Source organism: Hyalella azteca, unplaced genomic scaffold (genome assembly GCF_000764305.2).
Source record: "Hyalella azteca isolate HAZT.00-mixed unplaced genomic scaffold, Hazt_2.0.2 contig9100, whole genome shotgun sequence".
Taxonomy (NCBI): domain Eukaryota; kingdom Metazoa; phylum Arthropoda; class Malacostraca; order Amphipoda; family Hyalellidae; genus Hyalella; species Hyalella azteca.
Genome location: NW_025939179.1, coordinates 77,073 through 91,879, shown reverse-complemented (window position 1 = coordinate 91,879; position 14,807 = coordinate 77,073). Strand labels below are relative to the sequence as shown.

General features: G+C 42.7%; 1 protein-coding gene across 1 annotated transcript; it reads left to right on the top strand.

Annotated features, from left to right (window-relative positions):
- The first annotated feature begins 422 nt into the window (after nt 1-422).
- On the top strand, nt 423-14,661 carry LOC108666126. The gene is made up of 8 exons (XM_018152943.2): nt 423-522; nt 8,228-8,318; nt 11,498-11,623; nt 11,841-12,125; nt 12,377-12,602; nt 12,876-13,253; nt 13,568-13,772; nt 14,449-14,661. The coding sequence occupies exons 1-8, from the start codon at nt 493-495 to the stop codon at nt 14,536-14,538; spliced, it is 1,431 nt and encodes a 476-aa protein (XP_018008432.1). The 5' UTR covers nt 423-492; the 3' UTR covers nt 14,539-14,661.
- Nucleotides 14,662-14,807: the final 146 nt, after the last annotated feature.

Genomic DNA, 14,807 nt, shown 5'->3' with positions numbered 1-14,807 from the left:
GAAGGTTTAGCAAAAAAATAAAATGAAACCAGATGTTCGTCCTCAATATTTTGAGAGATATTTCAATAAATCATATAATGAAACGAAATTCTGTTTCATCTTCACCGCCAGGATGCAATTGAATTGCCGTCCCTAGAGCTGACATTGGTGCCAGGACCTCCAATGCTTGTCGAGGAGCGATGGGACTCACGTTCAAGACTGGTTCCCCTGATTTGATTGCCTAAAGTTACCCCTGCAACCTAACGCTCTACACTTCTTAAAGTGACGGAGTATTTTATATGCGTTTGGCGTTCGGACGCTCACGTGGCCTCGAGATTTTCATTCGGGACCTCTTTAGCCTTGAGGGGCGACCTCTCTGAAGTGTCCTTCAAATTATTCCTATAGTCTCGGGCATGACGAGTTTCCAGCATTGTTGGTTCAGCAGTCCCTCTGAGAGGTGCTGCCCTCATCACCCTCGTCTCTGGTACTCACCCTGGCTCAAGACGTCAAACCATGACGAAAATGCCTTCAGTGTTGATACTCGTGAGTACAGTATTATAGCAACAATAAAATAGATCAAAGTGCGTGTACATTACTGGATTTGTGCTCACTTCAAATGTACTAGAGAATTTAAGAAATTAGGAACGAAAACACGACCTCATCAACAGAACGAAACTACGAACTCCTCAGTTTAACAGTTGGGGAATATCTCATATTTTTACGAAACTTTTTAATGTAGAATTTAACTCAAAAAATCAATGGCGCTTACGACATTATCAAGATTCGAACCTTATGCTTATGTTTATTAGCGTTTGTTGATGCCGTGAGCACTGTACTTGTACAATCCACTTGAACCGTGAGCGCTGTACTGTGTACAACTTGCCGTAGCCGTGTGCGCCTTGCTTTAGCCGTGAACAACTTGCTTGAATCGTGAGCGCTGCACCGTGTACAACTCGCATGAACCGTGAGCACAGTACAGTGTACGACTTACCCGAACTGTGAGCACTGCAGTGTGTACAACTTGCCTAAAGCGTGAGCACTGTATGTGAACAACTTGCCTGAACCGTGAGCATAGTACAATTTGCCTGAACCGTGAGCATTGTACAACTTGCCTGAACCGTGAGCACTGTACAACTTGCCTGAACCGTGAGCATTGGACAACTTGCCTAAAGCGTGAGCACTGTATGTGAACAACTTGCCTGAACCGTGAGCATAGTACAATTTGCCTGAACCGTGAGCACTGTACAACTTGCCTGAACCGTGAGCATTGGACAACTTGCCTAAAGCGTGAGCACTGTATGTGAACAATTTGCCTGAACCGTGAGCATTGTACAACTTGCCTGAACCGTGAGCACTGTACAGTGAACATGCTTGCCTGAACCATGAGAACGGTACCGTCAAAGTTCGACGTCCCTCTGAAGATATTTGTGCCTCATGCAAAGTTTGACGTCCCTCTGAAGATATTTGTGCCTCGTGCAAAGTTCGACGTACCTTGTAGGTATTATTATAAGACAGTCTTACACGCACATGACCACCGCGTATACAGTGCACGTGGCCAAAATTTAACACGCAACGAAGATATCAATGTTGGATAATTTCATAATGGGGAATAGCATGCATATTATAAATACTTTTGCCCAAACAATGCAATTCCGATATATTTTTAGCAATGTAACTAGATTCATGATTAAATTTCACGATCACTAGCAAATTTTTATTCGTCGCCGACTTGTATCTGAGACGAATAGTTTGTTGCATATGATGAAATTCTTGACTCGGCTTTATAAAAATGAACTTTATATGTACAAACGGGACCTCTTAATCCAGGCCTAGGGGTTTGAAAAACATCGACAACGGTTAATGTAACCGTAGACCAAAAGTTAAACCAACCAAAACCATTACCAACCATTTTCCCAGCATCTCATGCAGTTTCAGAAGCAAGTCTCGGTACTCTGCGTCACAATCCATCACTCATCCTGGCAGCTTTAAATCTTATCAGGAATTTGATGTCTGGCCGTACAAATCCCCAGCAATATCTGAGATTGACTTCGCTACGGCCATTAAAGCTATCCTGCAACTGAGCTTAGAATGCGCCTACAGCATTATTTTGAGAACGATAATTTACTGTGATTATTAGCCGAGCCGTAAGTTTATTTCAGTGCGAAAATATCACCATGGTTTGAAAAGTCCGACGGAGACATTCGAGAACAATATAAATTAAATCGGCATTTCGAAATATTTTTCCTCCACGCACACACACAAGACTGAACAGGTTCTATTCGGGTAACTTAGATGACCGTCACATCCCTTTTAAACTTAAAGCAAGGAAGCGACGATCCACATAATGCGATATTAGCAAGATAAGCAGCGTTCTGTGTACCGCAGAACCTCGGCACTTGTTATGAACTCTCCTTGTTACTCAAGTCTACCATGAGCTAAAGAGCACCCATAACCAGCCGCCAATACGCAGTCTTGGGAAGGTCGTTCATCTTGCTCATTAGTCAAGAAAATAAAATGAAATCATTCAAGCCATAAATACAAAGAGCGATAACTAGTAAAACGGTCTTTTGACATATCGAATGAATAATTCCTGAAATCAGTATCGAAGTTAAATTTTTTTTTAATTTTATCATAGAAAAAAATTTAGTGTCAGAATAAAAATTTCGCATGACTGTCTGGAGTCCCATAAAAACTCTACGTGGTACATGACGGAAGGAACATGACGGGTTCAAGTTGTCGCTGAATATAAAATACGCACTGACTGGCTTCCGCACTGGAAAAAAAGTATTCCTTCCGCAATATACATATAATATTCTAAGTAGAGAACTTGTCCTTGCTGCAGTTTATGCTGATATCATGGAGAACAAACCGTAATGTGTGCCCAAGTGCTGAGCAACTCTGCGAAGCCTTGGTGACGTGAGGCCTGGATTAGCCTTCATCAGCAGATAAAAGAGTAACTTTGAGGCACATGAATATAATTAAAAATATTCTGTGTAGTCAGCAGATTTTCTAGTGACGGAAAACTCTTCAGTTTTATTTAAATTTTAACGTCACTTTCGTTTCTAAATTGTACAACATTAATCAATGACTTTGTAACCATCACTCGAGGTAGTTTTAAGTACTCGAACAAGCTTCCATTAATCATAATTCACTAACGTAAGAAACAAAAGTGTTTCTTTGCGGGTGAGTTATAATAATCGATTTGTTCCTCAATCGGGCTTCTGGTTTAACTTAGCAGAGCTTAAACGCGCAAACCTGAGTGAACGCTGAATGCTGCATTTTTCAGTTATAATCTTCTAGTATGTAGCTGACACTAAGCCCAATGCGTCTGCCATTGTTATTGGATGTGCTTTTTATCCGACTGTGCGCGTCTGTAATTCTGTATACATGCATGTATTTCTTTTCAGTGGACCATGCATCAAGAGCGTCATTAAAACTGTTGATGTTATAAGCTGAAATATATTGCTGTTTGAACGCAAAGCTCGTCTGCCCTTCATCTATCGGATGTGTCCAACTATCAGCTGAATGCGAAGGGTATTATGCTTTTTGTTATCATCTGCTTTGAGTTGCTAAGCGTAAGCCATTCTGTTATTGACTGTGCAATACGGATATACCGTGCGCACTGCAAAGTTTTTCGATCGCCGTAGTGACACGTCGTATGGGACGCTAAGTGCAGGTAAGGTCAACAGAACCGTTCATCAGCAGGGAACCGCTTGCCAAGGGCTCGTATCTCAGAGCCCGTTTGGGGCCCTCTGGTCTACGGCAAACTTGAACGAAACCCTATAATCAGGAATAAGCGAAGACCATGTGAAATATAAAGATGGGTAAATAAGTTTCCAGTATTTCTTACGAGGCGGTTTACGTGGAAGTAGCCTTGAAGGCATCTTATGCTTTGATCACTTACCTTGAACGTCGCTCTGTTCCGTGATTACATCAGCTGTCGCGTAACGCGCATTCGCAGCTACCGAATCACTGTGGCGTCTTGCCCACGCATGCAGTCTGCCCCTCATCGTAAAACTTTGCCTTCATATGAATCCTTAGTAGCAACGTTGAATAGAGGCGCACTTACCGCGGTAAACGACACGACCATCAATAGGCACTTGATCATTAGAATGTAAATGACAGACAGAGTGAAGCAAGACAAGTTCCTGGCCTACAGCAGCCAGTCGCTTGCTGCAAAGCTCTTCAGAGATAAAGTTGCATTTTGAAGCTTGTATTTATAAACAAGATGCATGCAAGACATGAGGATTTGATAAATTGAATTTTTTTCTGAACTAAACTTGAACAGTCTGGACTATTCAACGATAATATGTTTATCGGGCCCCGCATTATGTTAATCCCTTGTGGAAGAATAAACCTATGTAAACATTTTAGCTTCGAATGAATTGAAGTCATCAAAACCTTCATTGCATGGCGTAAATATTTCCCGTTAATTTGAAAAGGTTGAGACTTCTGAAGCAAATTTGGGAAGAGAAAATAAGAGACGAAATATCATACATCGATAGTTGAGGACGCAATGGAGCACAGACACTCATCGTTACGCATGAATCAAAATGAAATTCATAATTTGAATGAAAAATAGGTTAATTTAAAATATTCAGTGTAAGCCGAAACGAGAGCATGCGCGGTACATGTGGTGATGCCGTTGTTAAGAATCCACGTCATTTTAATTCGGCACCTATTTTCATTGAAATGCTTTCGGAAAGACGAATCTATGAAGTTTGCTCAGCATTAATCATGCATTTGAGAGATTGCAGTGCACTCTCAACAATGCCATAAATTGCACCTTCGACAAAACGAACCGTTTTTACCGATGAAATAAGAAACTTGCGGTGGGAGTATAGATCAAGCATCGCTGTTTGTCCTTCAACGCGATAAGAAGTTTTAGGACGCGAAGTGCCCCAGTGAGCGGACACCTTCAATCCTCTCGTCTACTGCTGGTAATTTTAGTTACTAAGCATTTAGAGATGACATGGATTGACGACGGTTAATGTATCCAAAGACGGAGAGTTAAATTTATTGTATTTACATTTAACATCACTTGAAGTTGTAGGTATGACGGTTAGTGGCGTCCATGCAATTTGCGTTTAATCTTGTGGTTTCGGTCCAAAAATGAACATTTTATCAGAATGTCTGATAGGTTATAGTTGGGTTTTCTCAAATCAAATCGATTTTACTACGTGTATTTTTCGAGACACGTAAAATTTTCTTATAAAATGATGGGGACTTGCAGGAAAATTGAATAAAGTGTCCAGATTGTATGAACCAAACTAGTAATCTTGGGCTCTTGCAAAATTAGTTGAATAACATGCAAAAAATGTGAGGTAATAAATTTAAATTTTATAAAGTCTACCTCAAAAATGAAATCGGTTATCAATATTTTCTTAATTATTCACCATAAAACATAAAAACCATCTTTACGACTGAGGACCACTAAACATTTTCAAGCCTCGCCTTTTCCCCCAGACCCGCAATCAGCATCATGTATGCAAAGGTAAAGACTGCAGATATAACAGGCTTATAGAACAAAATTGCTACGAGACTGACCGAGACAAGTTGACCCCCAGCTGGACCGACTGAAGGAAATGTGGTTCTCACTTTCTCCAGCCATGCCGTCTACAGCAAACAAGCGTCGTGGTGTGTAGCTGCTTGCGAGGCGCTCAAGTCAACACTTAGTATGCAAGGCGCGCGTGGGCCGGCATCTCGATATTACTTCTGCAAACATCGAAGGAGGGGAGGCATGGATGTTAGGCACAACCTTCAACTTTGAAATTACGAATAAAGGGTGATTAGAAAAATTATTGGCGGAGCGTCTCACCGTTAAGCTCAAATGTCAGATAATCATAAAATTTTAATCTTTGGTGACGATATTCTTGTAGCGTTTGAAATAATTTCAGTGGTCGAAAAATCGTGGAGTTCTCAGGGCAATAAAACGAGTCGTAAAATTGATGATAGCGCAACAACTTATTCGAATGTGGAGAACTAAGTAAGGCGGGAAGCATCAAGAAGGAATAAGCTGGTCGAAGATGATCAATCCCTTACGGAAAATTATTCAGTATAAGAAGTTTGCGACGGTCTGTTAACCATTCATGCTGTGCCAAAGCCAACAATCCAACCTTGAGATCCACGGCAATAACCGGGAAGGTCCGCGCTGTGGACGAGTTGCCTCGAAGCGTGCCTTCCAAAAGTCAATGGCTAATAAAATAAGACATTAAAAAATTTATAATTAAATCATTAAAATTTAGGATAAAATAACAAGGTTGGTAGCCCAGGCAATGTGCATGAGATCAGGCGTAATGGCAGTGTCCTTGCGGGAAGGTTTTGTTTCTTCAGATTGGAATGATCACAATGTAGAATCCTGCATGTCAATTCGCACCAGAGACCATATAATATTAATATGTATAACAAAGTAGAATAAGCGTGTACTCCTGACCTGTTCTTCGCTATCTCAAAGGACGTACTATGAAGTTGGCATTCATGGGGTAGGAATTGAAAGTCTTTGACATAGTTTTGCTTGAGCAAGGCAAGTGACTAACCGCCATGACTTACACCAGACGATACAACGGTAGACTCCAACAAACTTTCTTATCCTTAATACGAGACTTGATGAGTTCAGCAACGCCAATGATTATGACATGATATTAGCAATTTTATGCCGTGCCCTCTAAAATTCTTTTCGGTAATTCGAATTTTTATTATAATATAAGTTGGGACATTAGCACGCATGGCGGTGAATGATAAATAATTCATCGATACGGTCAAGCAGGAACGGCAGAGGCTGTAAATAAGTCACGTAATCAGCGGTGTGACTGTGACAAGCAGGTACCAACATGAGCATGTGGGGTGGGCAGAGTGGGCATGCCATCAGCGGTGTGATGGTGGCAAGCCGGAACCGTGAGCAAAGCTAATGCTCATATTGAGGCTCCCAAACATCGATCGATGAAATGAGGAAATCTTGTCTTGAAAGGTGCAAATATTATAGTTCAGCAAAACTATAAAAATACGTAAGTTTCATCCGTTAAAAAAGTTTATTATCACCAATAGTTAAATAATTTTGTTGAGATAAAAATGAGAAACAGGAAGACGTTTGCAGAAGTTAAGCGGCATAGGGAAACGTTGGGCAGTCTAAGCATGACCAGGAAGGGAATCTAAATTAGCGTTCGTTTTAATTACCATAAAGTTCGATGCCTAAACGCGCTGCATTGGCACGCTATGTTGCCGCGATGCATAGGCGCGCTGCAGCGGAACGCAACATTGGAGCGCTGCATTCTCTGTATTTATGACCCGAACCTTGTGAGCGGAGGCTAAACCTCCATACAAACGAAGAGGCCATAAACTGTTGTGATTTAAATGCTTGAGTAGGAAAGATAGCAATGGCAAGAACATTATATTAAGACTATTAAAGATTTAAATATTATTTGCGCTGAAAAGGAAATAGATGATGCAAGTGTCACAATCTGCAAGGTGATTCTCGGATTCATACAAAATCGTCGGCTTAGTTTGATATGCAATATATTCCTACCACTTGTAATTCCCGTCAAGAAGTAGATTTGCAAGGTTCAATGCATTGGCGAATATTAATTATTCACGTAAACACACAATAGACAATTTGTGCTACTTATATAGGAAGACGAGAGACCCAATGGATGCCCTGTAATGATACGCTGGTTCCAAATTGGATTGAAAATATGGCATCAAACCATGGAAATATGTTGTGCAGCACTTTAAATTTTTATTGTATATCTTTTCATGAAGAAACTCTTTAGTATTGTAATAATAATGAAGTTAGTATTTCCGTAGTATCTGAAGCAAAAGGAACAGATCGCGTAAACGTTACCATGTCAACTTAATTCATACACTCGACGCTCGTTTCGGCAGTGTACGCCACTCAGATATGAAAGCAATGAAAATATTTGATGTAAGTTTTTCGGATCAAATGAAAATTCTTGAATGATTTTTAAATGATAAAAGCTTACCTAATTTTTGGAATCCATGCAATCGCAGCGCGGTATACAAATGCTGTAGAGACAATCGTAGCGGGACGAAGTAATTCCTGTACAAACAATCGCAGCGCGGTGAAGTAATACCTCTTGAGAAAATGTTTCTTCTGTTGAGGTTTATGTCTGCCATTTAGAACTATAACGATTAATGTATCATGTATATACCACTTATATGACACGAATAAGTGACATGACATGTCACCTGTGCCCGTGAGCTCTAATGTTATGTGATGTGCATCATCGTGCAGGTGTGCTGGGCCGCCATCGCTGCCGCACTGAAGCTCCCTCAGCAGCGGATTGGCTTCACGCTCGACAACCAGTTCAGGAAGGAAGTTAGCGGTATGTCTTCACGGCTGACAGTGCAAATATTTAGATGTCAGAAATATAATTGCAAAATTTTCATTTAATTTCAGGAAAGGTCTATACTTGATTATGAGCGTGTAAAACATTGACAGACGATGCTGTATAGATTCACAGCTCGAACGTTAAGATGTCGTTGCTCGTCAACGTCGACATCTCTACTCCATATCCTTAGTATCCTGGGAGCGTACCAGGCGCCGCCAATTTTGCGCACCAATCAGCCATGAATAGAACGCCTAGCATATTTCTGTAAGACCTCCCATCAGCCGTAGGCTGATTCGACACACGTACGGGACAGATAAGGACGGGAAAGTGGCGAGCACCATAATCACTGCAAGGCTCCAGCGTGCTCCGTCCGGGTGGTGTAAAACTTTTTCGCGTATAACCTGACGATGCTGGGTCATACTCCGTCAGGATACTTTCCTGTGGGATGCATGATCTAATTCAATGGATGTGATCTGTCTGGTGGCTTGCGGCTGATATTGTTACAGTCAAGAAGTGTTATAGGCTACGTTCTTTAGGGAAGAGATTATGAAAGACCATTCGAAGCATGGCAGTGGTGGTCTCCGACAGACATCCCAGTATTCTTAGTATATGTTTCGAACGTAGCAGTCCCAGGACACGATCGATCGCCGCCTCTGATTATATTATCACGCATCCGCCCTCATTTGGGCAAGCTGATGCACGATGCTGTTACTTGCTTCTTGCCACCGGTAGTGGTGCATGCAGGGAACGACGATCAGGGATTGTGACCAGGAACACGTCCAGTCGTCTTTTGAAGATCTTCAGGGTGAACTCACCCTCTCATAGACACTTTGGTGAACGTTAAACAGCCTCGGCCCTGCTAGTGGAAGAGAAGGTAGGGGGATTGAAATCAGCAGTCTCCCCCTCCTCTCTTTATGGTATGTTTCAATACGGAAGGTCTCGTTTTCAAAGTTGGTCGCCATTCCGATTATTATTTTCAGTGTGTACAGAATGACATACCTCTCCCGTCTCCTCTGCAGTGCGTCTCTCAGGCACTCTAGCCTCCCCAGTAGTTCAACTCCTTCAACACTTTGATTCTGAAAGTGAAAGTTCGCTGGACCCCTTTTTGGATGGAGCCTCTCGCAGTCTGTCCTGTCCGTAATAGTCATCAATATCTTGGTGTCGTCCGCGTATGACGATGCAGAGGCGTGGTTCACTGCCACATCATGTCGGCGATGTGGATGAGGAAGAGTATATAGCGCAGAGTACCGTTCGCTGTGGTACTCCACGAGCCTCAAACAGCGGCCGCTTGTAGTCTTTCAGTTAGGAACTTGTATATCCATGCCAACAATTTACCTCCGACCCCCAGTAGTCTTAATTTTCTGAAAAGCATTCCGTGGTCAACTTTGTCAAACACTTTCGCGAAGTCTAATTACACCACGTCCACCTCAGCCTCTTCCTCCAGCATGGTCTGGATTAGGTGGTGATACTCCGTTAGCCGAGACAAACAGGAGCGAATTCGCCTAAAGCCGTGAAGTCTTTTGTTGAAAAGGTCAGCTTCCTCCATGTACTGCACCAACCTTCTGGCCATGACCTCCTCAAATACTTAGATTACATGTGATGTTAATGTAACCGGCCTGTAATTTTGGGTTGGTCTCTCGCACCTCCTTTGTAAATTGGGGTTATTAGCCCTAATTTTAGGTAGCAAGGAACGTTTCCTTCTCTCAATGATGCTTTCCAGAGCAGAGGGACCTTTGGTGCACCGACACATTTTTTTCAGTAGCACTGTAGGGACCCCATCTGGCCCAGGAGCAGAATAATTCGATAATTGTTTGATACTCCAATCTACATCAGCTGTTTCAAACTCAATGTTCATCAGCACCCGCCCCCCTGGCAGCTCTTGAAAGACTCAATTTCGTTCTGCTGTCATCGGGGTTCGCTGAATACTTTTTTAAGCTGCGCTCCTAGCAGTTCGCACATGCCCTGGTCGTCTCAAATAAAGACATCGTTATTTTTCAGAGGCCCCACTTTGGCCTTGATTTTGGCTTTGACTGGGCATATGTTTAGAAATATTTGGGGTTATCCTGAATGGCAGCCACCGGTCGCGCCTCCGTTACTTGTTTCTCAGCCTCTTGTGAGTCCTGCAACTGTCGTTCAGTATCTTCAATTTTCTTCTTTAGATATTCCAGCCTCCGCCTCTCTTTATTCCTAGGGGCGGCCGTTATCTGGTTGTCCAAGCTCACTCGTTTTCTCATGAGGATCGGTCTGTCGCATGGAATTATGTGCCGTTTGGGGGTCGTTCTTCCCGGCGTGTGACGCGCGCATACCAGCAGTAATGCTTCTCACAGTTTGTTGTACATTGTTTTGGCGTTTAACTACATGAACTCAAATCTCCAGTCGACTTCGAGGAGTTCGTTCCCAATGGCCTTCCAGTCCATTCTTCGATGGTAAAAATTTAGCCCAGCCAGGCCCTCTCGAGATGTTGGTCAGGACTGGTATAGCTGTATCATTTATGGCCTATTGACGTATTTATTAGGTCTTCTTTATTAAAATTCAACTATCACCTCGCAGTTTATCGGTAAAATTTCATAAAATATTTGCGTATGCAAAGGCGGTATGCATTACAATACTCGTACTAAAGAATTACCGTAATATCAATGAAATTATCATGCCCATGCACGCTCTGGACTGATCAGCACGACTGCCTAACAGAATTCTACATTCTACCGTAGAGGCAAAAACATACTGCTGCTCTAAACCTCCTGAAATGAGATTTACTGGAATACATTCAACAAGCGAGAAAGAAATTAATACGTAGCAAATGGCTGAAACTTGAATGAAGTTTAACGTGTTGATCACCGTAACATAACTATAATACAATCTAAAGCCTGATCAGCAATCAATTTGAAATTTTTCTTGAACATAATTTTTCGTTCGCCAACTTAAAAGCCTAAAGATTTATGTTGTCTTAGCCACGAAGTTATTAAAGTGCTGCCAGCTTACATAGGGTTTGGGTGCAGGACGCAAACGGTAAACGAAAGTTGTCAGTTTAATCGTAAGACCCCATCAATAACATTCAAATTGCAACAGCACGTCTCAGTTGCAATTGAAGTGTGGGCTAAATTATTAACAAACCAATTATTCAAGGTCCCTAATTAAGCAAATATGCTTGATGAAATAAATGCTCCTGGCAGACGGAGAGGGTGGCGTGACGGGGTCGTTTGGGGCGCGCACGGGCGACGGGTGTCTGCGGGTGACCACGTACAAGGCCACGCCCACTGGAGGATTTAAAGTTCTGAGCACCCGCAAAGAAGACTGCAGTGAGTTGTATATATCAGAAGTGCGTTAAAGTAGCTTAGGTGCGTTAGTAGACAAGCTGCCAGCATGTGGCAGCCACCTTGAATGAAATGAATATCCTGAAAATAATAGATTTTTTGGCTGAAACTAGATCATACGACTGCGTTGAATCATCTGCATTCGTAGTTGCTCAACATTTTGATAGATGTCAATTTAAGGCAGCGTGGGATGAGTTTTCAGATCCCGTAAGAACACAAAATGTTCGCCGACCAGCTAAGGAGCCGCAACGCTTACGAAAAGAAGATGACTTTGCTGCAGAGCAGCCAAATCCTCCAGTTTCAAGCTTACCTCCAGCCAGAAACAAGGCGTTTGCAGACCCAGCTCCAGTTATTGTTGAAGACGAGCCTGGCGCGGTCGCGAAGAGCAGTGAACCTGAGACGACCACACCACGCGAACCAACAACTGAACGGAGAAATGTCGTGACTCACGACAATGCACCTCCACGGATCAACGATGTTGTCCCAAGTACGTCATAGAACAAATACATAAATTCAAACCAGAATGCGATTCGGAATTGATATAATTTGCAATGTTATTAATTTCAATAACGTTACTTAATTATAGGGACAATCTTCCGCAGCATGTGAATTTTTTATTTTCATTCACTCTATCAATATTATATTCAAAAGACATAAAAATAAGTACCATTTTCCATATTGGCTTAGGATACTGACTATGTATCCTGAATTCTGAGACCAATTTCCATGTCTTTCCAGTTGCTGGGAAAAACGTTCCTAAGAAAACTAAGAAAGAATTCGACTTCAAGGCGCTGTCAGGTGACAGTAGGGCCAGGGTGCTCGACCAGAAGGAAGATCCCGTCTATTCATTCGGGTTCACAGCCCCCGGACACGGCCACACGCAGTCAGGCTTAGCCGACGGCTCCAAGAAGGGAGAATATTATTTTGACTCTCTTGATGGTTGGCGCCGCATTGTGACTTACGAGTAAGCATGCATTCCCACCAATGGGAGTCTCCCGGAAGAGTGATTGCTCATTATTATCAGTTAAGCGGAGATTTGCTCGTGTTCTTAAAGTCGAATTAAAAAAAAAGACCAAATGGACATTGCGGATGAGAATACAAATGAGTGATGTACGTCACAAGTACTATACTGCCATGGATGACACCGTTATTCTATGTAGCGGGTTATTTTCAATGACTGTTACTTGGCTTTGTTGTACGGTTACGGCTATTTTTTAATCTTCAATCATATTTTCAGGGCAAATGAAAACGGCTTCTTCCCAAAGATGAGAAGAGTTCGGATCCCTGGCTGGACACCTCCTGTTCCTCCTCCCCGACGAACACTGAAAGGTCGTAAGAAGGGCTCCGGCAGCGATGATCCAGAGGGAGATCTCAACGGCGCCCTGCCAAACGATGACGGCAAGAGCGGGGGCGGGGGAACTGATGATGCAGGAGGTTCAGGCCCTCTTGATCCAAATGCCAAAATCGGCGACAAAGATCACACAAAAGGAGGTCCGGGTAGTGACGACAAAGATCGAGTGAAGCCAGGGGAAGATTCTGGCAAACAACTTCTGGACTCGCTGAGGCAGGGCGCAGGAGTTGGTAGCTGTCCTTACTACTTCTTCTACAGCACCAAGTGAGTGCAAGAAACCTTTCAAAGATAGAGGAGGCTTGGTATATCTCTGCACAGCATGTAGTTTCTTTGTTCTTTAAAGTTTCAAGCGTATTTTTCTTTCCTAGCAAAATGACGACAGTCTTTGGCACGAATAGGGAACCTACATTAATTTTTTATAAATTCAATTACATTAATTGACAATTATACGCATCTAAATTCGGTCTTTCCTTCAGGGCAATACAATAATCAAGTGTCATAATCTTGATATCGCTATGTAACCTGGAGAGTCTCAGTCAGGTACTAGTGATGGTATGAGAAATGATATCCTTCTTCAGGGTGAACTTCCACTGGGAGCGCTGTATGGAGAACGGCACCAAGGTGGGAGAGTACGGCCGCCTGCACGAAGACGGCTTCTCGTACCGCACGAGCTACTACGCCGACACGACGGGCTACCACCCAAGGAGCACCAAGACTCGCCTCACCGACACCCAGCGGTCGCTGGTGCACGATTTTGTCCAAGGAGCTTTTATTGTTCCGAAGGTGAGGCCACTGTATAAACTTTTTCCTCGTATTATTGTTGAGGACACGTTAAATTGCCCCGAAGATGTGGTCACTGCATTTACATTATCTTTTAATTATTTTGGAGAACACGTTTTATTGGAAGCGACTTGGGCCGGTTTCACACCATACTGCTGGGCAAGCGCTATAGGCCTATGCCAGTCACGGTCCAATTTACTATTCTTTAATGAATTTCGATAGAGGCATTCACACCCGCCTTGCAAGGGGCCTGCCACGTGCGTCGTGCGAATACTTCTTTAGAAATGCATTAAAGAATTTTGGCCTGGATCGTGACTCGCATATGTCTGGCACGCGCCCGGCAGTATGGTGTGAACCCGGCCTTGATGTGCACAGAGGAGATGCATCAAAGAGATGGATTCCGGCATGAACTATATTATTTCCTACTTGGTAAGTTTTTAGATTGGTGTTAACTAAATATTTCATGCATAACAGCATAAGAAAGGGAATGATATAGAGTTAGTAATCAACTGCTCAAGTGTTATACCAAACATCTTTGTCTGAACGCCTGCAAGATGCCCCTGACAAGAATGAATTATACAATTCAAGGATAGGAATGTTCGCAAAGCGCGACATGCCGCGACGTTTGGCAACTGTAGTCAAACTAAGAACCTATTCCTGACCTGCGTTCAACTTACAGGTCGACGAAGAGAGAAAAACTACAGAGGACAGAATCCTTCAGTGGCTGGAGGCGAACAGGGAGCTCCTAGCAGACCCTCTACGGGCGTAGTGGCGGCCATTGTGCTCCTAGTGTACAGTGTTTGGACAATCTCTTTACGAAACAAAACTTTTAGCAATAAAAATGTTCATAGCTCAATACTGCACTTTTCTTTAAATATAACTAGAATACATATAGCAAACCCTTTCATTTATATGATTTATTGTTGATTTTTCGTTACTATTACTAGTGCGTGTTTTGAGTGTCTTTCTCAAAACTAAAGCGCGAGTGCTGCGAGCACTCGTTTATTTCGTGCGGTACTCGTGGACCAAACTAATGTC